The following is a 27,585-nucleotide window of genomic DNA, read 5'->3' as shown; positions in this document are numbered from 1 at the left end:
AGGAACAGGACATGGTGTAACTTGTCCCTGAGACACATAAGTGATAGTGGCAGAGCTGAGCTGAGCTTCAGGAGTATAATTACAGAATTTGTGCTTTTTAAAACAAGTTCTCACCACTGTACCTGGACCACACTGTAATTTAGGGTAGCCTTGAACTCACAGCAGTCCTGCTTCAGCCTTCTGAGTGTTGTCTCTTGTTTGAGCTAGACTCTTGGTATAGGCCTGGACCTCAGATCTGCCCACCTGAGCCTCCTGAGTGCTAGGGTTAAAGGTGTGCAGGTCACTCAGTCTGCAAGGTGAGGGAACCCAAGGAAGGAGGGCAACAGCAGAGAAGCTGTGTTGGTGAAATGGAGGTGCAGAGACAGAACAGAGTCGGAAGATGCCAGAGGTCAGGAAACGGTCATCCTTTCCTCCAGTTCTGTAGTGCAAGGGGACTTCAGAATTACTGGATGCAGAACTCTAATTCCATGTAACAATTCATTGCTGGATGCAGAACTCTAATTCCATATAACAATTTATTACTGGATGCAGAACTCTAATTCCATGTAACAATTTATTGCTGGATGCAGAACTCTAATTCCATGTAACAATTTATTGGTACTTTGGGGGGAGGAAGGGTCAGGTGGGTATTATGTGTGTTCTTAAAAGAATGATAATGATTGAAAGGAGAATTGTAAGGGTGGTAATTACAATCTTGAAGCATTTCCAACATATCCTCTTGGGAATCTTCCTTGTTTTTTCAAATTCTTCAGCCTGAAATAAAAATAAATACAAACTTAGACTTCTTTTTCTGTCTATTTCTGAACTTAATGGCACACTCAAATACTTACGAAGGCTATTTGATAGTTTAGTTTGAACTAATTCCAGAAGCAGTCCTTAGGACCCAGCGGATTTGTAAAGTGAAGCACCTCCGTTCTAGGTGCCTGTGCCGAGCTGGGACTTAACATTGGGACCTTGAGCGAGTTTTCTCATTTTCCTTTTCCTTGTGGTTTTACTGAAAGGATTCCTTATAACCAAGTTTAAAGTTCTACCACATTTTTGTTCTAGACACCTTGCTCTCAATTATTTTTAAAGATTTATTTGTGTGTGGCATTGAATTGCCTGGAGCTGAAGTTACAGGTGCTGGAACCCTCTGGAAGAGCTGCAAGCACTGTTAACTGCTGAGCCATCTCTCCAGCCCCCATGTTCTCAATTCTTTATTTCTAGTTAATAAGTAAATGTCATATGATGTTAGATAGGAGAAGGCATTATGGCATGCATTCTTGGGACAATGCATGGCATACAGTAGGCTAAATGTTTACCAGATTCATGACAATTTAAATGGAGAAAATGAGGTCTGCTGTGCAGTGCCCCAGACTGTGAGGATTTACTGAGGAAGGGAACATGGCACATCTAAGATGACTACCCTGTGAGAATTTGTTACTTACTAGCCATTTTCATAATTGGAGATTGTTAGGATTTGAATCTGCAATGTCCTCTATATTAGTCTTTTGAACAGTTGTTCCTCAGCTAGTGAGCTATTTTGGAAGCCTGGAGGTGTCTTTGGAAGGTGGCACTAGCTATTGAAAGGTCGTTAAAGGTGAGCCATTTGAAGATTAGACTTGGTCTCTGCTGCTGATGGTTGAAAGCTGTCATGGGAGGTGCTGAGAATTGAACTCTGGGTCCTTCTGAAGAGCAGCCATGTTCTTAACTACTGAGCCATAGCCCTGGTCTCACATTGCTTTTCAGTTATTGTTTAAATTTTTTTCTTTCAGATTTATTTTATGCATGTGCATGCTTTGTTGGCACGTGTGCCTGGAGTCCTCAGTGGTCAGAAGAAGATGGCATAACTAGAACTGGTTGGATTGGAACTCACTCTGTAGACCAGGCTGGCCTTGAATTCAGAGATCTGCCTGCCTCTGCCTCCCAAGTGCTGAGATTATAAGGCGCGTGTCACCACACCCGGCTCAAAGTTATTTTTATTTAAAGACCATTCAGTGGAATCTATAGAAAGACAAGAAGAGACAATCCTTGTATAGGCAGCAAAGCAGAACTTTGTGAGAATGAGTCTGCTATCCAGGTGGTATGATAAAGCATGGCAGCCTAATTTCATCTTTTGCCTGGACAAGATGTGCATGCCTGTAATATCTGTCCTTGGGAGGCCGAGGCAGAGTGAGTGCAAAATCAGACTGGGTCTGTAGTGAGTTCTTGTCTTTCAACAGCCATGGCAATGAAATTCTCCATTTTTCTGGACAACCTTTTCTATTTAACTTCAGAAAGAGGATGTTTTTTTCCTTGCAGCGGAGATGTGTACATGAAGTCGGCATTGTAAGGTAAGACAGCAAGGTAAAAGGAAATCTCGGGGGAAATGCTTTTGTGCCCATGTTTTCTGGGTCAGGTGCCACCTCGTTTGCCATAGGAGAGCCCCGTGGGTATGATGGGTTAAGTATTCCTGTAATCTTTCCAAGTACTATCACCTAGAAATGCTAGATATAACAGTCAATTTAATTATATGGCTGGATTTGAAAGGAAGAAAGCATAAGAGCTGGAGCCTGGGAACAGTGAAAGCTCACTCCATGCTGCTCCTTGACTCAGGAGGAGAGCAGTTTCCAGCCCTTGTGTGAACAAGGGCCAAAGCACCCAGATTCCCTGGGCTTGCTTTCTCACCTCATCTTCAGGATTTTAGCAGTTTTAACACTAGGTTTTAACACCTTACAGATGTATCCAGAATCCAACTACTTCTCACCAACAATGCTGCACTCAATATTTACTTCAAGTGACTGCCTTCAAGTAACCAAAAAAGTGGTCACTTTAGAAAAAGCATCTATTCCTGAAACTTGGGCTTTTCATCTGCTCTCATGTTCCATCTACTTGGACTATTTTCTTCAGGGTTTCTTTGGTTGTAGATGTCAAGAGCTGGCCTGACAGTTCCTGTCCACAGTGCAGGTTCCATCACACACAGCTGTGGCTGCCAAGAGACCTCCAGTCCCAGACTCCATCTCAGGCTCCTCTCTCTGACACATGCTGCATATCTACAGAGAGACAGGAAAGTAGGTCTTACCAGTCAGAGATGAATAAAGCCATGCTCCCACTTTTGGGCTGAAGTGGCTAATAAGCAAAGATGTCTTCACTCACTGTTGAACAAATTGCCCCATGAAAGTGAAAGATTCCCACGCTCAAGGCACTGACAGTCACAGCAGATAGAGAGCCTGGACTGCCAAGGCTGTTCACAGAAAGCTCACCTTAGACTTTCATACAACGAAAAGCAAATCTCTGTGGAGTTAAAACTCTCCAAGTTCTGAGGCATGTAGCTACATCAGCTACTAGTCCTCTTAAACCCTGAGTGGTACAAGATGAGACAGCATGGGCTGGACTGATGGCTCAGTGGTTAAGAGCACTCCTTGCAGAGGGCCCAAATTTGGATCCCAGCACCCATATGAGGCAGCACACAACTGGTTGTGACTCCAGGGTTATCTGACCCCTCTTCTGGCTGCCTTGGGTGCTTGTACTCGTGCATAGACACCACACATAACATAATTAACAACAGGCCATTTAAAAAAATAGGAGCTGTAGTCATTATACAAAACTATAAAAGCACGTGGACATAATGTACAGATGATATGAAGACCCATGTAGGGCAAGTATTCCCTAAAATCATCTGTGACAGCTTTGAACACCAAGTGCCTACTGAACCTGTCCCCGTAGAAGGAAAGGATGGAATACAGAACGGCAGTCGTGCTTTGTGGGTACTGGTTGCAGTCAGCAGGCAACTGTTGGCAGGTTTGCAAGTAGAGATAGAAGGACGGCCCATCCAGCCTCCTCTTCAGGTCTCGGATTCCCACCTCCATTACTCTAGGCTGAACTCCTTCCACCTAGACCGTGGGCCCTTTCTGTTTCATCAGCTACCTTCTATGCTGGTATTTTCATTCTTCTTTTAAAAGTAAATCTGCACTCATTTGGGATACATCTCTTTGGGGAGCATTGAAAGATTGGATACGATGTTGACTTTTGGGCCCAAACAATAGAAAAGAAGATTGAAGGCCAATGAATTAAAAATGTACATTAAAAGTCTACCCTGCCTCAAAAACAATGTGATTCCAAACAAAGAACTTGAACAATGATTTATGTAATCTTGACACACAGAATGGTAGCAAGCCTATAAAAAGGCACTTAACACTGTTGTCATTAAGGAAATTTGAAATAACACAAGGCATCATAGTCACTACAGTAGCAACACCAGTAGTAATAATAGGAAGCAAATGTTGAAGTGATACGGCAGGAGGCTGAGATGATTCAGTTACTGTAGAAAATGGTTGGGCAGTTCTTTAGGTAGTTAAGCAATTACCACATGATCTAGCAATTTGATTCCCATGTATATGGAAAATTGAATTGGCAGCCAAGTATAGTGGTGCATGCCTTTAATCCCAGCACTCTGGAAACAGGCAGGCAGGCAAGCAGATCTCTGTGAGTTTGTGGCCAGCCTGGCCTACACAGTGGGTTTCATTCAAGACAACTAGGGCTACATAGAGAGACCATGCCTTAAAAAGACAATTTGAAAAATGTTTTTAATTTTGAAAAAAGTTTTATTGAAAAGAAAATGAACCTGTGGGGCCAGCTAGATGGTTCAGAAGGTGAAGGTGCTTGCCCCCAAGTCTGACAACATGAATTTGATCCCCATACCCCTATGCTAGAAGGAAAGAACCAGCTTCCACGAGTTGTACTCTGACTTCTACACAGGTATGGCGGTGTTACGCATGCATACACAATATACAGTAAATGTATTAAAAAATGAGCCTGTACATAAATTTAGTAGTTACATTATTCACAATAGAGGATGTGATGTCATATGACTATAATCCTAGCAATTGGGAGGCTGAGTCAGAAAGATTGTTGAGCATGAGGCTAGCCTATGCTACATGGTAAGATTGTCTTGAAAAACCAAGAATTGCATATATAGTACAGTGGTGCAGCACTTGCCTAGCATGTGGATTTGATTTGAAGTGGATTTGACTCCAGCACCACAAAACAAAACAACACATACAAAGCCCCAAATGTTTATCAGTTTCATTAATGGACAAGCAAATGGGGTATATGGAATGTTAAGGAATATATTTCCATAGGAGTAAAGAAGTTACTCATGCTTCAGCATCAATAAAATTTAAGTCTACAACACTCCGGTGACAGAAGACAAATAGGAAAGTTTGTGTATGATTCAGGTTCTATGGAATGTGCTCTACAGGTAAGCCACTAGAGACAGAACGCAATCTCCTGTGGTCTGGGGCGGGACTATTTGGTGAGGTCTCCTTTTGGGGGAGGTGAGAACGTTTTGGAACTAGACACAGGTGATGGGTGTACAGCACTGTCAATGTACTGTCATTCCCGTGTACTTCAGAGTGCTGACTTTATACTAAGGCATTTGCCTCCACTTGAGAATGCTCTGGAGGTGGGAGAGACGACCCCGTGCTGAAAAGCACTTGCTGCGCAGTCCTGACTCCCACCCCACTGTCCAGCGTGCCCTGTAACTCCAGCTCTGAGGGCGGGGGGTGGGGATAGGATGCCTGGGGCTTGCTGGCTTCCAATCCAGCTGAGAAAAAGGGAGCCTCAGATTCTGGGAGAGACCCTGCCTCAAAGGACTAGGAGGAGAGTGACAGAGGAGGACAGCTGGTGGTCCCTTCTGGCTTCTCTGCACAGGTGCACAAACGTGCACACACACAAATAATAAATTAAATATTATGGCCTGTGGTAGATATCTGATTAAGTATATAAGCCTCAAGTAGGGAGTATTCAAGCCATTTGCTTCCAGCTAGTTACAGTCATAAAAGGGTAGGAATGAAAAATAAACCTACCCATGGGAATAACACAGACCAAATAATATGGAAATATTTGTAGTTTGTATCAATGGTTAGATACAATCTTTGGAGACAATAACCACACAATTACAAAATATTGAGTCTTAGAAGACATCCAACCAAACACACTGAATCCAAATAGTATTTTATGATATTATTAGATTAAAGAAGAAAAATCATTATCAATGTAGAAAAGGTATTTGATAACATTTAACATTGATAAAATTTCTAGCAAATGAATAGCACAGAGTAGCTATCATAAACTGGTAAATGGATTGAACCAAAATCTGAATATAAAATCAACAGCTGATTGGGAAACAATTGAGTATTCATTCCACTAGAATGAAATGAGTATTTCAAATATCACCATTCCTGTCGAGGTCCTGATTAATATAGGTAAGAAAGAATATAGACAAATACAATACGAGAATATATGCATATATGCTTCTGTTCTGAGTACACGATCTGCTTATTTGGATGTAAAAACAGTAATATTTAACTTGCTATAATATTAATCACATTATCAAATACATTATTTTTTATGAGTAAAAGTTTTTATTTTCTTAAAATTTATTTAATTTCATTTTATCATGTTTTAACTTTTGTCTCTGTATATTTTATTATATATGTGATATTCTAAGATAATATATAATTTATGCATATATTTAAATGTATTCTCAGAAATATTTTGTTCATTCATTTACTTATTTAATTATTTTTGGATTTTTGAGACAAGGTCTCTCTACAGAGCTTTGTCCTTGAATTCACAGAGATCTGCCTACCTCTACCTCCTGAAGGCTGAGATCACAGGCATGCACCACCATGCCCAGCTTTCAGGAACATTTTATAAAGTTAACATGATGAAAACAATCTATAGATCACTGTCCCAGAAAAATTTTGTCAGAAGGTCTAAGGGATATATTTATAATATATAATATATATTAACATAGTACTGCTCAGAATACAGAAAACTCAGAATGAGGAAGGGCAAAAGATCAGGGTGACAGGAAAATGGAAGGAAGTTAATAAAAAGAATCCCAGCATTGGGGAGGCAGAGCCAGGTGAATCTCTGTGAGTTTGAGCCCAGCCTGGTCTACAGAGTGAGATCCAGGACAGGCTCCAAAACTACACAGAGAAACCCTGTCTCGAAAGACAAAAAACAAACAAACAAACAAACAAAAAAAGATAGAATCAGTGTTAATGTTGATCAAGATGACAAAGGTCAAGAAGATTGTGCTTAGGAAAAGTAATGGCATTTCTTAAGACGGTAAATGGATCCGTCTGTTTCAGAAAGAGGATCGAACTACAAGACCAGGTTGGAGAAGAACAGGTAAAGATCTCATCAGTATAAAATAAAAAATGCTGGGGCCTATGAGACGGCTCTCAGGTGAGGGCCTTGCTGCCAAGCCTGAAGACAGAGTTCAGAACTGTGGGAGCACAGAACTGACGTGTGGTTCCCCGGGGCCAGGGTTGGGAGTGCATGAGAAGACCCGGCAGGAAGGCCCTTTCACATCTTGATTGAGGTTACAAACTAGTTCATCAAAGGAACTTCAAGTGGAACACTGCTACATGTAAATGCTGTCATGAGGAAGGGTCAAGCCACATGGCCTCTGTTGTGACTTCTCAAGCTGCCATTTTAGTATGAATGCAGCCAGAAACCACACTCAGAGGCTAGGCTGTCTATGTGGCCAAAGAGGAGATCCCAGCGTGCTTAGCTGAGAAGGTGCTTGGTGGCAAGTCCCTGGAGTCTACAGGGTAGAGGGAGACTCAGGAAAGTTGTTACCTGATCACTACACATCTCTGTACTTCGAGTACCCACCCGCACCCCCAACCAATAAATAAAAGTTAAAAAAGTTCTAATTGAAAAAAATGAGATGAAGGGAAAAAATGAGTTAATCAGCAGAGCTCAGTGTGTGTGTGTGTGTGTGTGTGTGTGTGAACTTTGCTTTTTCATGGTGGCCACGTTCCAGAAAAGATGACTAAAGATTAGTTGAAGATGCTGGAAGGGAACTGTCCAGATTAGTTGCTAAACTATTACAAAATTTGGGAGACATGCAAAAGTTGACAGAATGGCGTGATGAGGCCCTACCTACTCAGCACCAGAGATGATAGTTGTCCGTGCAGGGTAAGTCTGCCTCACTTGCAGCCCTTTCTCCAATTAGCCTGAAGCCAATGCTCAGAGAGTATGTCTTTATGTCTTTTTTTTTTTTTTTTTTTTTTTTTTTTTGAGACAGGGTTTCTCTGTGCTTTTTGGTGCCTGTCCTGGATCTCGCTCTGAAGACCAGGCTGGCCTCGAACTCACAGAGATCCGCCTGGCTCTGCCTCCCGAGTGCTGGGATTAAAGGCTTGTGCCTTTAATATTATGTAATTTTAGCCACAACATTTTAGTATGAATTTTTCTAAATGATTTTTAAAACCATAAATACATGATTATCACACCTAAAAGTTAAAAATAATCCCCGAATGTCATTTACTATCCAATTATTGTTTTTAAAAGGTTACTTAGTGTATGTGCATGTACATGTATATGTGCACCTGCATGGCACAGGCCAGTTTGGGGGTCAGGACAGTTTGTTTCACTCTTTTCCTTCACTCTTTTTGTTGTGGAGACAGAACTCAAGTGGTCAGGCTTGGCAGCAAGTGCCTTTACCTGTGAGCCGGCTTGCAGCCCTGAAATTATTCTTCAGTATTTCTATTGCACTCCATTATCTTTCTTTTTGGTTACAGAGTGTTGTCTCCCACCAGCCCTGTGTGTCTTTGCTTTGAGCAGGCTGTCTCCAGGGTAGTGACATTGTGGTTTTGCACACTGGAGGTCAACGTACATGCAAATTGCCTACCGTTGCCTGGGGGTCCTCTGCTCCTTCAGTGACGATGCTCACTGTTTCTATTTCTCTTTCTAAAACTGTATCGATGTTTCTCAACAGAATGTTCTTTACATCAGTCACTTGACTTTTCACTGTGGACACTGTGTTGCTGTCTCTTTGACTTGTATTGTATTCCATCTGCACAGAAGTGAAGTAGAACAAAAACATAACTTGTGTTAGTGAAACACATTGTTGTCAAGGGCACATCTCATTTTTATAAGGAATCAACTACACCACAAATCGACCTGTTCTAATCCTGCAAAATAGAAAAACACACACACAAAGAAGGGAGGGGGAGACCAATGCATCCAACAAGGAATGGGTGATTTCTTTAAATGGTTTATTTAATCACTTTGCTTTTAGAGACATTTCATGTTCACTGTAAAATACAGCTTCCTGATTCCTCCCTTGCTGCTACAGGGCACAGCCTCGTTTACTACCAACATCCTCCACGGAGGGGAACATTTGTTACAGCTGACAGCCAGAGAGTCCAGTTTGGAGGTAGAGAGTGTCGGGCAGTTTTATGCACAGGGACCTCACTCCTTGTCCATGGACAGAAGCTGGAATGTCTTCTGATCTGGCTGGAGGACAGAAATGCCCTAAGTGCTATGGACTTTAGCTCCTCATCTGGCTTCTTGTTCTCTCTCTCCTTATGCCCAGCTGCCTGGAAGGTGCAAATGAAGGAATGATCGAAACTCCACTTCAGTTACCTGGGATGGAGAGGTACACGGACACCTTGTGGGGGGGTCAGCTAGACTGACCAGCTCACCCCACACCTCAATCACAACAAACAAACAAACAAATAAACAAATGAATGGCTTATTAATCTATAGCCAGCCACGGTGGCAGTCCATTTTTTGGGCCCAACCCCTGGTGCCCAGGAACACTGCTTGCTTCCTTCTCTTGACCTCACCTTTTCCTTCTCTCACTATCGACTTCTAACAAACTCCTTTCTAAAACTTACCCTCCCATTAAAGTCATTCTTCAAGTTTGGGAGACAAGGGACCAGAAAGATATTGGCCTGGAGTGGCTCTGGTGGCCTTTGGTCACCTCAGACCCTGGTATCCCAAGTTCTGTTCCTCTGAGGCAAGAAAGCCTCTGGTGCTCTCAGTGACACCCACTTTCATCCAGGTCAGGCAGTCCATCCTCAGTGGTGTCCACCTCATGGGTTTGGACAAACATAACCATTATTTAAAACGTTAATTATTGCATTTGTCTGCATTGATGTGTGTTCTCTCTCTCTCTCTCTCTCTCTCTCTCTCTCTCCTCTCTCTCTCTCTCTCTCTCTCTCTCTCTCTCTCTCTCTCTCTCTCTCTCTCTCTCTCTCTCTCTCTCTCTCTCTGTGTGTGTTTTCCTGGTACTCTTGGAGACCAGAAGAGGGCACTGGAACCCTGAACTAGAGTTAGGGACAGGTGTGAGCTGCCATGTGGGTGCTGGGAACTGAACCTGAGTCCTCTCCTAGGGCATCAAGTGCTCCTAACTGTTGAGCAATCTCTCCAGTCCCAATACATCTATTATTAAAGGTCATACAGATTAGTTTTATGGCCAGGAAAACCCTCTGACCTCCTATTGTTTTTACTGTTTAGTCTCCACAGCCCTGGAAACGACAGATACTCATGTGCAGTGGGATGACTTCTGGAGCATCACATAATCTGAACAGTAGAGAATGTAGCCTTTTCTTTTCTTTCTTTTTTTGTTTTTCGAGACAGGGTTTTTCTGTGTAGCTTTGCACCTTTCCTTTCTCTGTAGACCTGGCTGGCCTCGAACTCACAAAGATCCGCCTGCCTCTGCCTCCCGAGTGCTGGGATTAAAGGTGTGCGCCACTACTGCCCAGCTTGCCTTTTCATTGACTTCTTTCACTTATTAATATGTATTTTAAGTTCTTCCATGTCATTTCTTTTCTCTTACTTCCATCAAAAATAACTTATGCGTTTTTTACCCGATGATTTCAAATAACTATGGCAACATGAACTATTCCGAAACAAGACTTCGGAAAATCATTACTGACTTTGCATAGAAAAGAGTTTTGAGCAGACAAGTCTGTAACTGTCATTTCATAGCTCAGAGTACCGCTTGCTTCCTCTCCTCCGCTGTGTTGGCTGTCTCCCTTTGCCCTCCGCAGACAGGTCCCCAGGCAGAGTGGCTCCTGTCCCCACAGAGATGTCACTGCTGCCAGCATTACCTGACCTGGTGATGAGGCTGACTCACCACATTTATAAACTGAGGAATAGCTTGTTTCCCTTCTGCCTTTGTTTTGAATTTTATTTTTTAGTCACTGTTTTGGGTTCCCAGCATCCAAAGTTGGGCTTCATCATCACATCTTCACACATGCGGCATTATACTCTCGTCTCCCCTTCCCCGCCTCCGCTGCTTCTCTTTCTCCTCCTGCCCTCCAGAGTCCCCCTTTCTGACTTGCTTTCCTATCATTTAATTACCCTTTCCATTAAGATATTTTCCTCTTTCCTTACAGCCCTTTCTAGTGTCATGACCTACAAACACATGTGTGTAAATTGGTCATTTATTTGAAATCATTTTTCAAGTTTTAGACTATTTTTTTTTTTCGTATGAGAGCATGCACCATGGCACACATGTGGAGGTCGAAGGAGACTTGAAGGAGTAGGTTTTCTCCTTCCACTGTGGAAGTTCTGGGGATTGAACGTGGGGTTATCAGACTTGCGGGCACGTGCCTTTCTCTGCCGAGCCTTCTCACTGAGATGTGATTTTTCAATGTAAGCACCCAGAGCTATAAGTGTTCTTCTTCGAATTGCCTTAGAGTTTGGTTCACTGGTCAAGTACTTGCCTAGCATGCATAAGACCCAACACTAATAAATAAACAAAATTTAAAAATATTAAAAAGTTGTCTTAGCTATATCCCACAGATTCTGGTAATTGTGCTTTCATTTTGATTTTTTTCTAGGAACTTGAAGATTTTCTTTATGATTTCTTCACTGATTATTCAAGAGTATATTGTTCAATATCCATGTCTTTGTGTTGTTTCTGTAGTTTTTTTGTCACAGTGTGATCTGGAAAGATGTGAGAGATTACTTGCTTTGTATTTGTTAAGAGTTGATGTGTGGTCTAGAAAATGGTGTGTTTTAGAGAAGGTTCCATGTGTTGAATGTGTGCTCTGTTTGTCGGATGGAAATGTTCTATACATTTCTATTAAGTCTATTTGATCTATGGTGCAGTTACATCTGAGGTTTGTCAATTTTTAGTTTAGATGACATATTTAGAGACAAAAGTGGGTAACAAAGTCACTATTATTATATTATGTCTATTAGTATTTACTTTATAAAATTGGGACTCCTAACATTTGGTGCATATATAATTCTTCTATCTTCTGATGATGAATTGGTCTCTTTATTAATATGCAGTGGTCTTATCTCTTCTGGCCAATTTGGTCTGAAGTTGCTTTATCAGACTAGCTATGCCAGCTTGTTTCCAATTTCCAATTGCTTGACAGATTGCTTCCCATCCATTGCCTCTGTCTATGAGTGTCTTTACCAGTGGGCTCTATTTCCTGGACAGCACAGGGAGTTGGACCTAGTTTTTAAATCTAGTCCGGCTGTCTAAGCAGAGGCAATTTACATGTAAGGTTGTTACTGAGAGATGGTTACTAATTCCTGTGGTAACTATTAGTTGCTCCTCCTCCTCCTTCCCCTCTTCTTTCTTCTTCTCTTCTTCTTCTTCTTCATCCCCCTTTCCTTCCTCCTCCTCTCCTTTCCTTCTTCTACTCTGTAATGATTTCAGGTGTGCGGTTTGGTGGCATTGCTACATTTACTGTTAGGTGATGGGCATCATCATTCACCTGTAGCTTCTCGTTTTTCCTGAACTGAACATGCGAACATAGACATCAACTGCCCTCCCTCTCTTCTCTACTTTGCAGTTGTACTTCACTTCCTAGCTCAAGCAATTTAATTATTCTTGGCATCTTATGTAAATGGAATTTTAGAATACTTGCCCTTTAATGACATCTCACAAATAAGGAGAAGTTTTAAAACTTTAATTTAATAGTATTTTGTTGTTGTTGTTTTTCGAGACAGGGTTTCTCTGTGTAGCTTTGGTGCCTTTCCTGGAACTCACTCTGTAGACCAGGCTGGCCTTGAACTCACAGAGATCTGCCTGGCAATTAAAATATTCACATGGTTAAAAAAGTCAAGTTTTGGGGGGCTGGAGAGATGGCTCAGAGGTTAAAGACACTGGCTGTTCTTCCAGAGGTCCTGAGTTCAATTCCCAGCACCCACATGGTGGCTCACAACCATCTGTAATGAGATCTGGTGCCCTCTTCTGTGTACATAATAAATAAATAAATCTTTAAAAAAAAAGTCAAGTTTTTGACACAGGTTTTATTTTATTTTTAAAACAGATTTATTTATTTTATATATATGAGTGCTCTATCTACATGATAACGTTATGTCAGAAGAGGGCATCAGATCCCATTAGAGATGATTGTGAGCCACCATGTGGTTGCTGGGAATAGAACTCAGGACCTCTGGAAGAGCAGCCAGTGCTCTTAACCTCTGAGCCATCTCTCCAGCCCTGGACACAGGTTTTCTACCGAGAGGCCTAGTTTCCCTCCCTGACAGCTCAACCCTTCTCTCCCTAATTCCATCCAGGCAACCATCTAAGCCTTTCTGGTTTATCCTTTTACTTTTAAACTAAAATAAGCAAATATATACGTTTGTATTTATTCCCTCTTTCTGAAATGGCTGTGTATAAGAATGGTGAATGACTGGTAGCATGAGCTGTGTTTTCTGCTGCTCTGCAGACACCCCAAGCGTGAACCTTTGCACCCTACAACAGTTCTCCCCCTTCCCTCCCACTCTTACGACCAACTGGTCAGTAGCATCGATGAGCTCAGGATGTAAGTTGAGGTACATACCATGTGCTGTGCTAGTATTCGTTGAAAATCTGTAGCAAGTGCGTTTGAAGGGAAAAAATGTTCTTGTGACATCAAAGGATTTCTTGTAAAAATATCACTAACCTGGGGAAATTAATGGAAATATGTAACCTGTATGGCTAATTCCAAGTGGAGAACAACAGAGTAAATGTTCATTCGAAGCAAAACATGGCAGAAACTTGGGAAACGTTGGGGGCTTTCTGGTGTCAGGGCATCTTTTCTACTTTAAGACATGGCAGTTATGAATACTGTGTGTGGCACAGGCTTATCTAGAGTTTTGGACAAACCAGAGATTCATAGAGTCTGACTGCAGGTATTCCCTTCTTCCATTGGGGTATCCAAGGACATGCAAAGGGGAGACCTGTGACATTTTCCAAATTGTGCTATCATTTTCTCTCCTGCCCTTGACTTCAAAATCAACTCAGAAATCACAAAACCATGCTAAGTGCCATGCCTTTCTATCAAATGTTAGTCATAAACAGTTTCAACACCTCGAAAAAGAATCTTGACAATTGTCTGTACTTTTTTTTTTTTTTTTTTTTTTTTTTGGTTTTTCGAGACAGGGTTTCTCTGTGTAGCTTTGCGCCTTTCCTGGGACTCACTTGGTAGCCCAGGCTGGCCTCGAACTCACAGAGATCTGCCTGGCTCTGCCTCCCGAGTGCTGGGATTAAAGGCGTGCGCCACCACTGCCCGGCAATTGTCTGTACTTAATAATACACCTCTCAGAAATATTGGTAGACATGACCTGGTTAGCAGTTTTGAGTCACCTGGTTTTCAGAAGGGTGGTAAAGTTGGGATGTTTTGTTGTAAAGGGCAGAGAGAAAAGAATTCGGGTACATGCTTTCCTCTCTGGCCATTGTCAGTGCAGAGAGAACTACCCTCCAGCTTTCTACACAGTAACAATGGGGGCCGTGCCAATGTACTCTGTGCTGAAGAGATGAAATATGTGCATGATTCATAAATGTGATGGGACAAGAACTACTAGTAGCTCTGGTAGAACTAGTGGAGTCAACGTTCTTATTAAAATATTTATCTTGTTTATATACTTGGTAATATATAAATTTGAAGATTAGGAACATTTACGTTCAAAAATGAGAAAGAGGGATTAGAGAGATGGTTCAGTGTTTATGAACACTTGCTGCTGTTGCAGAGGACCATCTAGTTCCTAGCACCCACATGGTGGCTCACAACCATCTGTAATTACAGTTCCAGCAGATCTGTACCTCTTCTGACCTCCATGGGGATGGCACACATGTGGTGCACTTATGTACAAGCAGGCAAAAGACTGACACACATAAAATGAACATAAAAAGAAATAAAAAATAAAAATAAGAAGCTCCCATAGAAACCCCCAGGACAGTGGTTAGCGTCTGTCTTTAGACTGCCTTTTCTGAAGTCTCCTATTGGCTGAGCTCAGACATGGAGTGACAGGTGGGATCTACTGCAGTTATAGCCCCTCTGAAATGCGTGACATCTCACTCTGCCATAGTGCATATTTGCTGGCCATTCTGTTCACATTTTCCCTAGAGATAATATATCTTAATTTAAAAACACTGTGCAGTGGTGGCACACGCCTTTAATCTCAGCACTCGGGAGGCAGAGCCAGGCGGATCTCTGTGAGTTCGAGGCTAGCCTGGTCTACAGACTGAGTTCCAGGAAAGGCGCAAAGCTACACAGGGAAACCCTGTCTCGAAAAAACAAAAACAAACAAACAAACAAATAAACACTGTTTCTTGTGTGTAATGTGCTGGGGGATCTAGCAGTGGCTGGGGAGGGTAGGAACTGAATATGATTGAAATACACTGCATGCATGTATGAAATTCCCAAAGAATAAAAAACCTCCAAATTAATATTTATTTTCATTTAGCTCCAATAATTGATTTATATACTATAACAGGAGTATCTCTAGAATATTGTTCTAAAATTTTTTGGTCACTGACATCCCTATGCATATTTATGAATTATATGTGTTATTGTATTTAATTTCTTTCTTAAGTTTAAAAAGAAAATGAATATAAAAGGAGAGGTTCTTGGGTTTTTTATTTTCTTTTTTTGCTTTTTGAGACAGGGTTTCTCTGTGTAGCTTTGTGCCTTTCCTGCAACTCACACTGCAGCCCAGGTTGGCCTCGAATCCACAGAGATCCATCCGCCTGCTTCTGCCTCCCGAGTGCTGGGATTAAAGGCGTGTGCCACCACCGCTTGGCAAAAGGAGAGGTTCTAATAGATCTCAGTGGAAGGTCTTTGTAGACTGTATTTTTGAGGTGGGGGCTTTAAGGAACCAGGAGACAGACAAAGAATGGGGCTAAGTCCCTGAGGTCAGTAAGGGCTCTGCAAACAGGCAGGAGATGAGCAACCCGTTTTTGGTTAGTGACACTATTACTAATGACCCGTAGGACAGAGACCTCCTAACTTCAGCAGCTTAGAATGTCAGCACAGCAGCAGAGACAGTTACTTACTTTTTTAAGAAATGCAGATGGTGCCATAGAATCCAAGCCATTGTCTGTAGCACATAAATAAGTGATTCCGTCAATAAAGAGAGTATGGTAGACGTAGCTTTGAAAAGAATGTATCTGTTTATAATACTGGAGAAATTGAGTACAACACACTGAGTTACTTGTTTTTCATTTACAAGCAGTCTCTGTGGTATAAAAATATATACATAATTTATATGTCATTTTTTATTTTTGAGATAGGACTTCACTATGTAGCCCAGGCTGACCTTCCACTTCACTATGTAGCCCAGGCTGACCTTCCACTTGCTGTGCAGCCTATGTTGGCCTCAAACTTTTGACAGTAATGCTTCCCAAGTGCTTAGTTACAGGCATGTACTATTACACCTGAAAAAACAGGTAACTTTTTGGTTTCTCAAGGCAGGGCATTGCTGGTCAATGTGGTTCAGGCTGGCCTTGAACTCACAGCAGTATCTTGGCATCCCAGGTACTGTGATTACAGATGTGCTGCACAGCACATATATCTAGGAGAGCTTTTGTGTATTTGAAAAACTATGTTAAATCAAAAGTGTATACAATTTAAATATATATTTAAAATTACACCAATGCAAAGAGATTATATTAAAGAGGAAATGTGATGATCTGATTATCACATTGTTAAATAATCTGACCAAGTAGAATACTGTGTGCACTGACTTTTCCTCTCCATACATTTTTAGGTAGACATAGTTAATTGTGCACTTCTTGGCTTTCCATTCTGATGGGTTAGAATTTGAAGCTGTGAACTGTCAATGCCAAGTGTCTAGAGGGCAGGACAAGCTGGGGAGAGGAGCATCAAACTTGTCACAGTTTGCTAAAGTATGCTTTATCCTGACAATGCCAACTTCTTGGCAGGTTCTTGGGGAGCGCCTCCATCATTCACTGCTTGGTGCCTAGACTCCAGTCTTTTGGAATAAAGCATCTCCAGATGGTTAATGGGCAGCAGATATGGACAAATATTAAATTGGATGTACGTGAGATAAGAAATTCACGAAAGAGATCATATGAGTAAATGTGCCACCCAGGGTAGCCCTAGCTCTCCACGCTCCTGCCCTTGTCTTCCAGGGCTGGGATTTCAGGCCTAAGCGCCCATATCTGGTTTATGTTTAATGGTCCTGGAAGAAGCTGATGGAAAGGAATGGCTGCTTCCACTATCCACTGCAGCCTGTGTGCTTTAGCTATCGGATTGGGACACCCGGCATGAAAAGGAGAGCTATCTTAAATTCATGCTTAGAAGGTTAGGAGGAACATCTGGAGGCTATTTTTAATATTCACAATGCAAACACTTGGTATCTAGGATATATGGGAACTGACAGAGCACGTTAAAGTCTCCTACTCACACATGCTACAGGGAGAGAAGTATGAATGCCTGGACTCGTTACATAACACATTCCTAAAGGAGCATTCCTAGTGGGAAAGGAAGAGAAAACAAAAGGAAATCTCAAACCCAAGTCTTGTTCAAGGAGCTTATCCTGCCTAGAGGCAGGAGGAGAGCAGTGTGTAGGAAACAGGAATGAGATTAGACTCTGGAAGGAAACTTGTTTTGTGGGTTTCACTTTGGAAGCCCCCCTTGTTTTGTGTAAGTACAGATGTTATTCAGTGAAGGCTTTTAAAAGTACAGTCATTAGAAATAAAACAAGATGAGGAAAATGACTTCGCTTTGCACAGCCCAGACAAAGATGACGGTGGGTTGTTACTATTAGGAAGGGAAAAGCACAAGATTTGCTGATAGACTGGATTTGGATACAGAAGAGAGAAAAATCAAAGATACGGGAGGTTTTAGGCACTGGGAGTTGAGTGTGGTCGGCTGCTAACATCTCAAATGGAAATGTAGTAAGATATGAAACACCGTCAAACACCAACAGTCTTGCTGAGGACCGAGCCTCTGACCCCAGCTGTTTGGAGCATGGGATCTGTGTGTGAGCAGTCAGCCAACCCAGACTACGGAAACTATCAATTCCTTAGCATTAATCTGTAAGGAAAGAGATGGAGGAGCTTAAACGAAATGAAACTGGAAAAAGGCAGGACTGGCCTGTCACTGAGGATGCATTTTGGGGGTACAGAGGCAATGAAGAAACTGTGACCCCCGAGGAAGCAGAAATGATGACTGATATTCAGAAAGGGAGGAAGTAGTGAATGGGACCAAACACACGATGGGGAGATTTTGGGTGGCTGGCAGGGTACTGCTTTTTAGGCACAGTTATTTCAAAATCTATATGCTTTTTTTTGTTTGTTTTTATTTTGTTGGACATAGATTTTTGCTACAATTCCCATATTGGTCTGGAACTCCTGGACTCAGGTCAGGAACTCTTGCCTCAGCCTCCTGAGTAGCTGACACCACAAGTGCACTTGGCCTGAATTTATTCTTTGTAACTAATTTTTTTGACAGCTTAAAAAACTCATTTTTTAAAAAGCTGAAATACTAGCCAGGTGACGGTGGTGCACGCCTTTAATCCCAGTACTTGGGAGGCAGAGCCAGGCAGATCTCTGTGAGTTTGAGGTCAGCCTGGTCTACAGAGCGAGTTCCAGGACAGGAACCAAAACTACACAGAGAAACTCGGTCTCAAAAACCAAAAAAGCCCAAACAACAACAACAACAAAACCAAAAGCAAAACAAAAAAGAACATGAAAGACTGGCCAAACATGGTGACCCACACCAGTACTTCTAGCACTGGGGAGGCTGAGGCATGACAATTGCCATGAGTTCAAGGCTAGCCTGGGCTACCCTGTCTCAAACACCACCACCACCAACAACCAACCTAAAATAACAAATGCTCTCGATTCACCCACCTGTTTCTGAACTAGGGTTTCAAGACTGGTGTAGAATATATGTAATATTCAAGTAAAATTTAACTACAGTGGCCATTCTTCTTGATAAGACTAAATATATTTTAAAGTAGTTTCTTTTTTCTGACGAATAACAGGACCCTCTTTCAGCCCCACTGTCCAGTTAGGACGCTGCTGATACACTGATGTCACTACACACCATCTGCATTGCAGGCTCCTCCCTTCTGCCTGCACAGGTAGCCATGACCCTGAATTCAGTAGCTATCATTCCCATTCATCGCGCTATCCTTTCCTCCCTCTGGTGAGGCCAGACACTGGTGTGCACAGTGACTGTTCTTCTCCTCATGTCGTCATTGGAATTGTTAGCCGGAACCTCAGTGAAGAGGAGACCCACGAGAGCGCTCCCTTACCTTCCTATTTGAATTATGGTCGCTGGCTCGGCTTTCAGAAGCACTTGCCTGAGTACCTTTGCCGCTGCTTCCTGGGGAAAAAGTCAGCGTTTATTTTGCAGAAGATTGTCATGTCTCTTCAGTATTTTCCTCCTAAAATTACCAATGTTCTGATTGGTTTATTAAGAAAAACCCCTTTTCTAAGAGAACTAACTGGTATGACTCATGAGTGATCAGAGGCAAGATGCCATAAAATATTTGCATGAAGCTGGGCGGTGGTGGCGTACGCCTTTAATCCCAGCACTTGGGAGGCACAGCCAGGCGGATCTCTGTGAGTTCGAGGCCAGCCTGGTCTACAGAGTGAGTTCCAGGAACCAAAACTACACAGAGAAACCCTGTCTTGAAAAACCAAAAAAAAAAAAAAAAAAAAAAAATTGCATGAATTAAAGGAAACTACGTTACATAAAATATGTAAGCACATGAATATAGCCTGCACTAGATAGCCTTATCTTTATATGGAGATCTTATGTTTGGCTTTAAGGCTGGGAAGCAGAGCCAATCAACTAGCTTGTCTTTCTCCCGCATCCCCACCCCACAGAGCTGAGGACCGAACCCAGGGCCTAGGCAAGTGCTCTATCATTGAGTTAAATCCCCAACCCCTCAAGTATCTTTCTAATGTCAGTCAGCTGAGAAAAACTGTATGTAAAATGTTTTGGGGCTGCAGAGATGGTTCACTTGTCATGAGCCCTTGTGCAAACATGAGGACCCCAATTCAGATCCCGGTATTCCTGTTGGAAGCCAGGAATGACCCCAGGTGTGCCCATAAAGGTGCTGGGGTGCAAAGAGGAAGAAAGGGGGACTCCTATGGCTTGCTGGCTGCCAACCTGGCTGAAAAAAACTCGAACTCCAAGTTTAGGGAGAGACCCTGCCTCAAAAAGAATAAGGTGTGGTGATAGGACTCCTGATGCCTTCCTCTGGCCTCTGAACACATACATGTGAGCACACACCTCTCATACATACAGGTGTACACACACACACAAGTTGTACGTGTATGTGAATACCGCAGCAGGTGTGTCAGAGACACACACGAGCTTCTGGGCATTCTGCTTCTGTCTCCCATCTCTGCACAGGAGCACTGTGATTACAGATGTTCTCAAGCTGTGTGTCTGGTTTTACCTGAGTCCTGGGGATTTGAACTTGGGTTTCTGCACTTACATAGCAAGTGCTTTTATCCACCGAGCCACCCCTTGGTCCCAGACTATAAACAAACTGTTAATAGATTAAGAACATTCATCTCTTATTCTCTGAGTACATCCAGCAAACCCTTATTCATAACTGTTCCATCAATACTTAAAATTCATTTATTATCTGTATGTGTCTGTGGGGTGCATCCTGTGACTCTGAGTGGCTCTCAGGCGGAGTTCAGAGGCAACTTCTGGGAGTCGGCTCTCACCTTCTACCTTTAGGTGGGTCCCCGGGATCTCACTCAGGTCAAGTGCCGTCACCCACCAGGCCACCTCACCAGTCCACTCTCTCTCTTTACAAAGTAACATTTGCCAAGAACACTTGTGCCTGCCTACTCCTTGTAAGGGTGAGTCCTGGGGGAGAAATTTAAGGTACTATAATTATGCAGAACACCTTGTAGTCCATTAGTGGAATCCCATTATTTTAATTTAGAAGCATGAAAGGAATCTGAGAGTTACCTAAAAAAGTCCCAGATAGTCACACTCCTAATTAACATTCATTTTTCACAAACTAACACTTCAAAGAGAAACTTTTATGGGCACGTAAAGCCTATTAGTGGTAGAAAGTAATTGCCACAGCCTGCCACGTCAAGGAGACATTCTCTGGGACAGAATTTCCTAAGACACTTGAAAAATTATTTTCTGTTGCTTTCCTATAAGTAATGAAACACACTTCTGTAGCTTCCCCCAAGGGCCTCTTTTGCATAATATAAACTATGCTATCACAGCCAGACTGAAAACAAATGACAACATGGGACCCCGCATGTGACAACGTGGGCTCTTGTGTTTGGACAGTCCTATGCTGCGGAGCCGCTGACCTGCCTGGGCCTGTGTCCTTTGGGGAAGAATGAAGATTGTGAGCATGGGACTCCCAGAGTCCAGTCTAACCCAGAACCTGTAACAGTGGCTGGCTCCTGTGATGTGAATGTGTGTGAGAGAGAGGGGCGGGGGGTTGGGAGGGAGAATATCTTAGGCACCGAGGGAAGCCATGATACATTTCTTTCCTTCTCGTCCTAACCGTCTCTTAAAGCTCCAGGCTGTATTTTCCCTTCTCTGGTTAGCCTTTCATACAGCAGGCATCCTGCACCTGTAATTTACTCCTGGATTGCAGACTGCTCCCTCTCCTGTGTTCTTACCACCAGTGTGCTTCCAAAGGGAGGCCATTTGACTTCTGCTGACCTCTGACTGCTCCCTCCTCTTAATAAGGCGTGCTGAGAACTCACTGTGTGTTAGGCTTTGTATTCGACTGGGGAGAGACAGAGATGACGCATCCCCCGTCCTGAAATCTGACAGCAGAGACAGCAAGGCAAGGAAGACTCCAGTTCAGCTTGGTCAAGGTGTCTGGCAGAGAGATGCCAGTCAGTGTAGGCACAGAGTGGAGGAAAAAGCGAGAAAACTTTCAAAGGACAGATAGATGAGAGTGCCTCAAAGTGGAGAAAAGCGGTCTCCAGGTAGAGGGGTAAGGAAGAGAGACAACCTTGGGGGTCGTGGTGTGAGAGCAGCATGAACTTTGGGACAGCAGGGGACAGGGAGGGGCCGACTGCCCAGGGGAGGAGTGCTCGCTTTATTCTGAATGTAATCAGAGGCCACCAAACGCGGTGTGTGGGAGAGCGGCACCATTGCAGGTATTTTGGGGGAATGATCACGTGAGCAGCCTTTGAGGTAGACAAGTCACTTCAGTTAGCTTGGTGGGAAGTAATTAGGGCTGGGAGGAAAACATGGTTCGGAAAGAGAGAACATACAGGTGAGAGACGAACAGATGGAAGGTGAAAAGGAGAAATGATGGCGGGTGACTCCTAGTCCGCACCCCGAATGTCTCAATAGGGAAACCCAACGAGATAGGAAGCACATGAGGAAAAACCTGTGGGAAGGAAACTTAGTTTTGTCTGTTATGAGGCCACCCAATTCTGAAAGCGGACGGATGTCACAGGTGTGAATGTCTATGTGAAGCTAAGAAGGAATCCCAGTGTGTAAGGGATTGGCCAGGAGAAGGACTTCAGGAGGCTGAAGGGATGCCCCACACCCACACCCCCTCTTTCTCCTCAGGGCAAGAGGCTGTTCCCTGACCAAGGCTCAGGCCTCTCTTGCTGGCCCTTTGTGCCCTTCAGGCCTTGCTCCGCTAACAGCCCCCACCTGTCCCACACATATCCCTTCCACAAGGGTAACCCATGTGGGGATGTCTCTGTCCATCAACGAACGAGGACCCTTCCCGCTTCCACTCTTCCTCATTTCCTACCTAGATTTCAGACAGAGTGGTCTCATCTCCCGCTCAGCCGGCCCGAGGCCATCTGGCTGCTGCCTCTACTGTTTCTTCTAAAGGCCTGGCAGGACGGCGGACAGTCACCTGCCTGCTGTCTGACCCAGTGACCCCAACCCACCGCTTCACCCTCTCCTTTCCCTCCGTTCACTGTACACTTCCTGGGCGGCCTTACACACTTCTCTTATTTCATCTGCCAGACCCAGCCTTTTGGGTCCCAGACAAACACTCAGGACCTCCTGGGCCGATTCTGGCTGTCAGAAATAAGGCAGAAAAGTAAACATGTACAATGTATTGAATTTTTTTTCTTTCTCTTTTTGTTTTTTCAAGACAGGGTTTCTCTGTATAGTTTTGGTGCCTGTCCTGGATCTCGCCCTGTAGACCAGGCTGGCCTTGAGCTCACAGAGATCCGCCTGCCTCTGCCTCCCGAGTGCTGGGATTAAAGGCGTGCGCCACCACCGTCCGGCAATCCAGCATGTTCTAAACTGTAATGTAGCCTTCCTTCTGCATTGCCTCGAGTCCCCTAAATCCTATCCTTCTCTCTATATATATTCTCCCTGTTTAATGCCACCAAAGAAAAACATTGTGAGAATCTCCCCTCACTCCACATAGTCTACCAGGTGCCAACGCTAGAGGGCATTTACCAAGCTTCTTCTAGGGCTGCCGCTCCTGGACACCTGTACCACGACTGCCTTAGCTCAGAGCCTTGAGTCTGTTTATAAACTACAACCATATCCTCTTAATGGGTTCTTTCTTTTCCAACCCGCCCTGTATGTAGTAAGCAAGTCATCTTTGCCTGTGCTTTCATTTGTACATCTTTAATTGCTCCCCAGTTTCTCTAGGATGGACACACACACACACACACACACCCTTTATTATTATCTGCCAGTTTTCTAGCCACTGCAAAGAGACTCTGTGCCCTAGCCACCACGAGGTTCTTGGAAATCTCCAGCTACCACGCTGTTTTCTCTGTGGCTTCTTCATTCCCCTTTCCTGTGTTAGGTTAGTAGCTCTCTGTACAGGGAGGGGCATTACAGCCTATCTATCTGCAGTGAAACACATTTTACCCTCTGGGACAACTGTAGGGTTCTAAGGTCCAGACACAATATTAGATGACATCTGACAAGTTTTAGGGGAGGTGTGTGTGTGTGTGTGTGTGTGTGTGTGTGTGTGCGTGTGTGTGCGCGCTGGGGACTGAACTCGGGGCCTCACATGTTCTAGGCAAGTGCTCTAACGTTGCCCTACGCTCCCCGCTCTCCCTTTTTTTGGGAGCAGGTCTGTGTAGTCCATGCTGACCTCAAATCCATGGCCCTCCCACCCTGAGCACTGGGACGCCAAGCAGCGCTGTCAGGGTGGCCCTCCCTCGCTTTCCTCACTCGGGGGTTCTGCAACCACTGCGTGTTCACGAAGCATGTGCGGAGCTGCAGGTTACTCCGCGGTCAAGCTGGAGAGCCGGCTCTACATCCCCGCCGGTTGCCGCCCGCCTGCAGTACCAGGCCGAACCCCTGGGCGGCGCACGCGCGGGGCCTCCCGACCCCAGAGTCCTCCGAGGTCGCCTCGCGTCCCGAGGGGAGGCCCCGCGGGCGCCAGCCTCGAGGAGCCGAACCCTCCGACGCCGAGGTACCTGATAGGAGCCGCCGGTCAGGGCCAGCTCCGCCAGGACCGCTCGGCCATGAGCCACGCAGCTGTAGGTGATCGTCATAGCCCGCAGGCCCGGGCGAGCACGGCTCCCCGTTCTAACCGCTCGCCCGCCGCAGCCCGGGCGCCGCTCCGCGCAGGCGCGAGGAACGGCTGATTGGCAGGGGAGGAGGCGGGACCACCCGTGGGTACCCCCCGCCCCCCGCCCAGGGCCTGGGAGCTGGCGAGGTGCAGTCTCTGAAAATGCTGCGGCTTGGTGAGGTCTCTGTCCTCCAGGGCGTCCGTAAAACCATTGAAGAGCTGTGTAACAGCCCGGGTCTTCCCCACGTAGGATGCAGTCACAATCTAGGGCACGGGGGAATGAAGACTTGGTTTTGGAATACACTTAACTCTGGCTGCCGAGATGGGAGTAGGTAAAAATATCCCCCACGGAAATCGGAGTTCGGATCCCCAGAACCTACGTTAAAAAAAAAATTAAAAAAATTAAAAAAAGAAGAGAAAAACAAAAAGAAAAGAAAAAGGAAAAGGCATAGTGGCTGGGGCGTGTATCCCCCTGTAGGAGTGGGAGTGGTGGAGACAGGTGAATCCTTGAAACTCATTGGCCTACATGAATTGATAAGCTTTAGGCCCAGTGAGTGAGTCTTGGTCTCAAAAAATGTAGAGAACAACCTTGGAAGATTCCTCAAATCTCACACAAATCACACACACACACACACACACACACACACACACACACACACACACACACACACACACACACTCATGCGCGCGCCTCACACTAATAAATTTAGCAAGCATCAGTGGAACGTTTTGTGCACGGCCTGCCTTTGGTTGGCGACGGCGGGGTGGGGTGGGGATGAAGGTCATCTCTGAGTTGTTCTAGAACTGTAAACAGAAAAGCACACGCTGGACAGATGCTAGTCTCCAGTGATCTGTGAGATCTGTGCGTGATGTGACACAAATGTTCATAGCATCCAAGGGAACGCTCCCACACAGTGCTTATCAACCTGTGGGTCTCAACCCCTCTAAAAATCCATACCTCCAAAAATATTGACATTACGATTCTTTTTTTTTTTTTAAAGATTTATTTATTTATTATGTATACAGCATGTATGACTGCAGGCCAGAAGAGGGCACCAGATCTGATTACAGATGGTTGTGAGCCACCATGTGGTTGCTGGGAATTGAACTCAGGACCTCTGGAAGAGCAGGCAGTGCTCTTAACCTCTAAGCCATCTCTCCAGCCCAACATTACAATTCTTAACAAAAGCAAACTTACAGTTAGGAAGTAGCAACGAAAATCATTTTATGGTTGGGGATCCTCACAACCTGAGGAACTGTATTAAAGGGTTGAAGCATTCGGAAGGTTGAGAAGCACTGGTTTAGAGACTATTGGCTTTCCCCAGGTGTGGGGAAAGAAAGGATGTTTAAGTGGATGGAATCTGTAAAAGATGGGTGGGAATGAATATAAGTCAGATGGCAGAGAAAAAGGAAATTAAATCCAAGAGAAAAGGTGAGTGGGAGTACTCTTTGCCTTTACTGTGTAGAACTTTTTGGAGACTCAGTATCCTGATCTATATTAATGGAGATGAGTTTAAATGAAGCAGTTTTGCAAAATACTAGTGTACACTGGATATTGTATTGCACCATTCTGGTTTGTGATATGTACATTAATGAGAGTTCCTTTTTGGTTTTTGAGAATTTCACATATGTGTACTATTTTATGAAATCTAAAATGGTCTTTTAATAAAAACGGGGAACAGGTATTGGGGTAAATGCTGAAAGATCAGAAAGACAAAGGAACAAGCCACTGCCACATCTTACCTCTAGGACTCCTCAGCCTGAAAAGACTTCTAGTTCCTGTGTCCTCACGCCTTATATACCTTTCTCCGCCCAGCCATTAAAGGTGTGTGTGCTTCCCAAGTACTGGAATTAAAGGTGTGTGCCACCACTGCCTGGCTCTGTTTCTCTCCTAGACTGAGTCAATCTTATGTAGTTCAGGGTGGCTTTGAACTCACAGAGAGCCAGACGGATCTCTACCTCCCGAGTGCTATGATTAACAGTGTGCACCACCACTGCCTGGCCTCTAGGTTTAATCTAGTTTAATCTCTGATCTTCAGGCAAGCTTTATTGGGGTACACAATGTATCACCACAGTGTACAATGAAATGTGACCACATATAACTTCACTTTCCTCACTCCAGCTCTCCCTGGACCTCCCTCAATACATCTCCCTTCCAACTTCATTTTTTAGAAATCACCCACTCCCAAGTGTGCATGGGTGTGGGGCCATAAACTGGCATATTTGAATCCTACCAGAGGCTACATCCTTAAAATGAATGAACCGCTCCACCGCCATCAGCTCCCTGGTAAAGGGGGAAGGGAGGTCTTGAGGCATCTATCTATCCAGTCTCTTGCGCAGCCAACACTATCCGCTCTGAGTCCATGAGTGTAATAGCCATGGCGTGTCCGGAAGACGGCACGCTCCACAGCACTCCTCCTCGTCTTTCGGCTCTTACATTCTTTTTTCCCCCTTCTCTCTTCTGCGATGTTCTTGGTTTGGGGGGAGGTTGATATAGATGTCTGGTTTAGGACTGAACACACTCAGTCTCTTATTCTCAGTTATGTATCTCTCCATTGATTCCTGCCTATTGCAAAAAGAACATTCTCTGACCAAGGTTAAGAGCAGCCCAGGTCAACGGGTATGAACTCAAGTATCTAGAAGGCATTTTGAGAGCATGACCATTTAGCAAAGTAACAAAAGTTTCTACTCTAGAGCCCATGACTTCCCTAGCTATGGGATTTTGACCGGATTACAATACTAGACATAAAATTGGAATTGTAGCATTGGCTCAATGGTTTAGAGTACTTGTTGCTTTTTCCACATAGGTGGTTCACAATGATCTGATCCAGGGGATCTGATGCCTCTTCTGATCACCAGATTTTAGACAGACGCTGCTTGAGTCTCTGTGCAGGGGTAAGCAGGGGACCCAAAGTGAAGGAAATGAAGGCAGAAACCCAGGCTGGATCCTGCTTTTGGTTACCTGGTAGGCTCAAGTGTGGAATGCTTTAAAAAGGCATTTTATGCCAGGCAGTGGTGGCACACGGCTTTAATCCCAGCACTTGGGAGGCAGAGCCAGGTGGATCTCTGTGAGTTCAAGGCTAGCCTGGTCCACAGAGCGAGTTCCCA

The 27,585-nt window shown here is 44.1% G+C and overlaps 1 protein-coding gene across 5 annotated transcripts; it reads right to left on the bottom strand.

Annotated features, from left to right (window-relative positions):
- Positions 1 to 496: 496 nt before the first annotated feature.
- On the bottom strand, positions 497 to 24,529 carry LOC102907097 (uncharacterized). Of its 5 annotated transcripts, none has more exons than XM_076546697.1 (6): positions 24,383 to 24,529; positions 19,279 to 19,349; positions 16,049 to 16,145; positions 13,575 to 13,676; positions 8,666 to 8,830; positions 497 to 3,011 (listed from the first exon to the last, which is right to left on the bottom strand). In XM_076546697.1, exons 1-6 carry the CDS (start codon positions 24,458 to 24,460, stop codon positions 2,889 to 2,891), a joined length of 636 nt encoding a protein of 211 aa, XP_076402812.1. In that variant the 5' UTR covers positions 24,461 to 24,529; the 3' UTR covers positions 497 to 2,888. The 5 variants fall into 5 exon arrangements, with proteins under 5 accessions (XP_076402812.1, XP_042113612.1, XP_006975435.1 ...); XM_042257678.2 differs by having other exon boundaries at positions 497 to 753; positions 8,651 to 8,830; positions 24,383 to 24,528; XM_006975373.4 differs by having other exon boundaries at positions 497 to 753; positions 24,383 to 24,528.
- Positions 24,530 to 27,585: the final 3,056 nt, after the last annotated feature.

The sequence above is a fragment of the Peromyscus maniculatus genome, chromosome 10 (assembly GCF_049852395.1).
Source record: "Peromyscus maniculatus bairdii isolate BWxNUB_F1_BW_parent chromosome 10, HU_Pman_BW_mat_3.1, whole genome shotgun sequence".
Taxonomy (NCBI): domain Eukaryota; kingdom Metazoa; phylum Chordata; class Mammalia; order Rodentia; family Cricetidae; genus Peromyscus; species Peromyscus maniculatus.
Note: the sequence above shows the minus strand (reverse complement) of the source record. Positions and strands in the feature narration are given on the sequence as shown.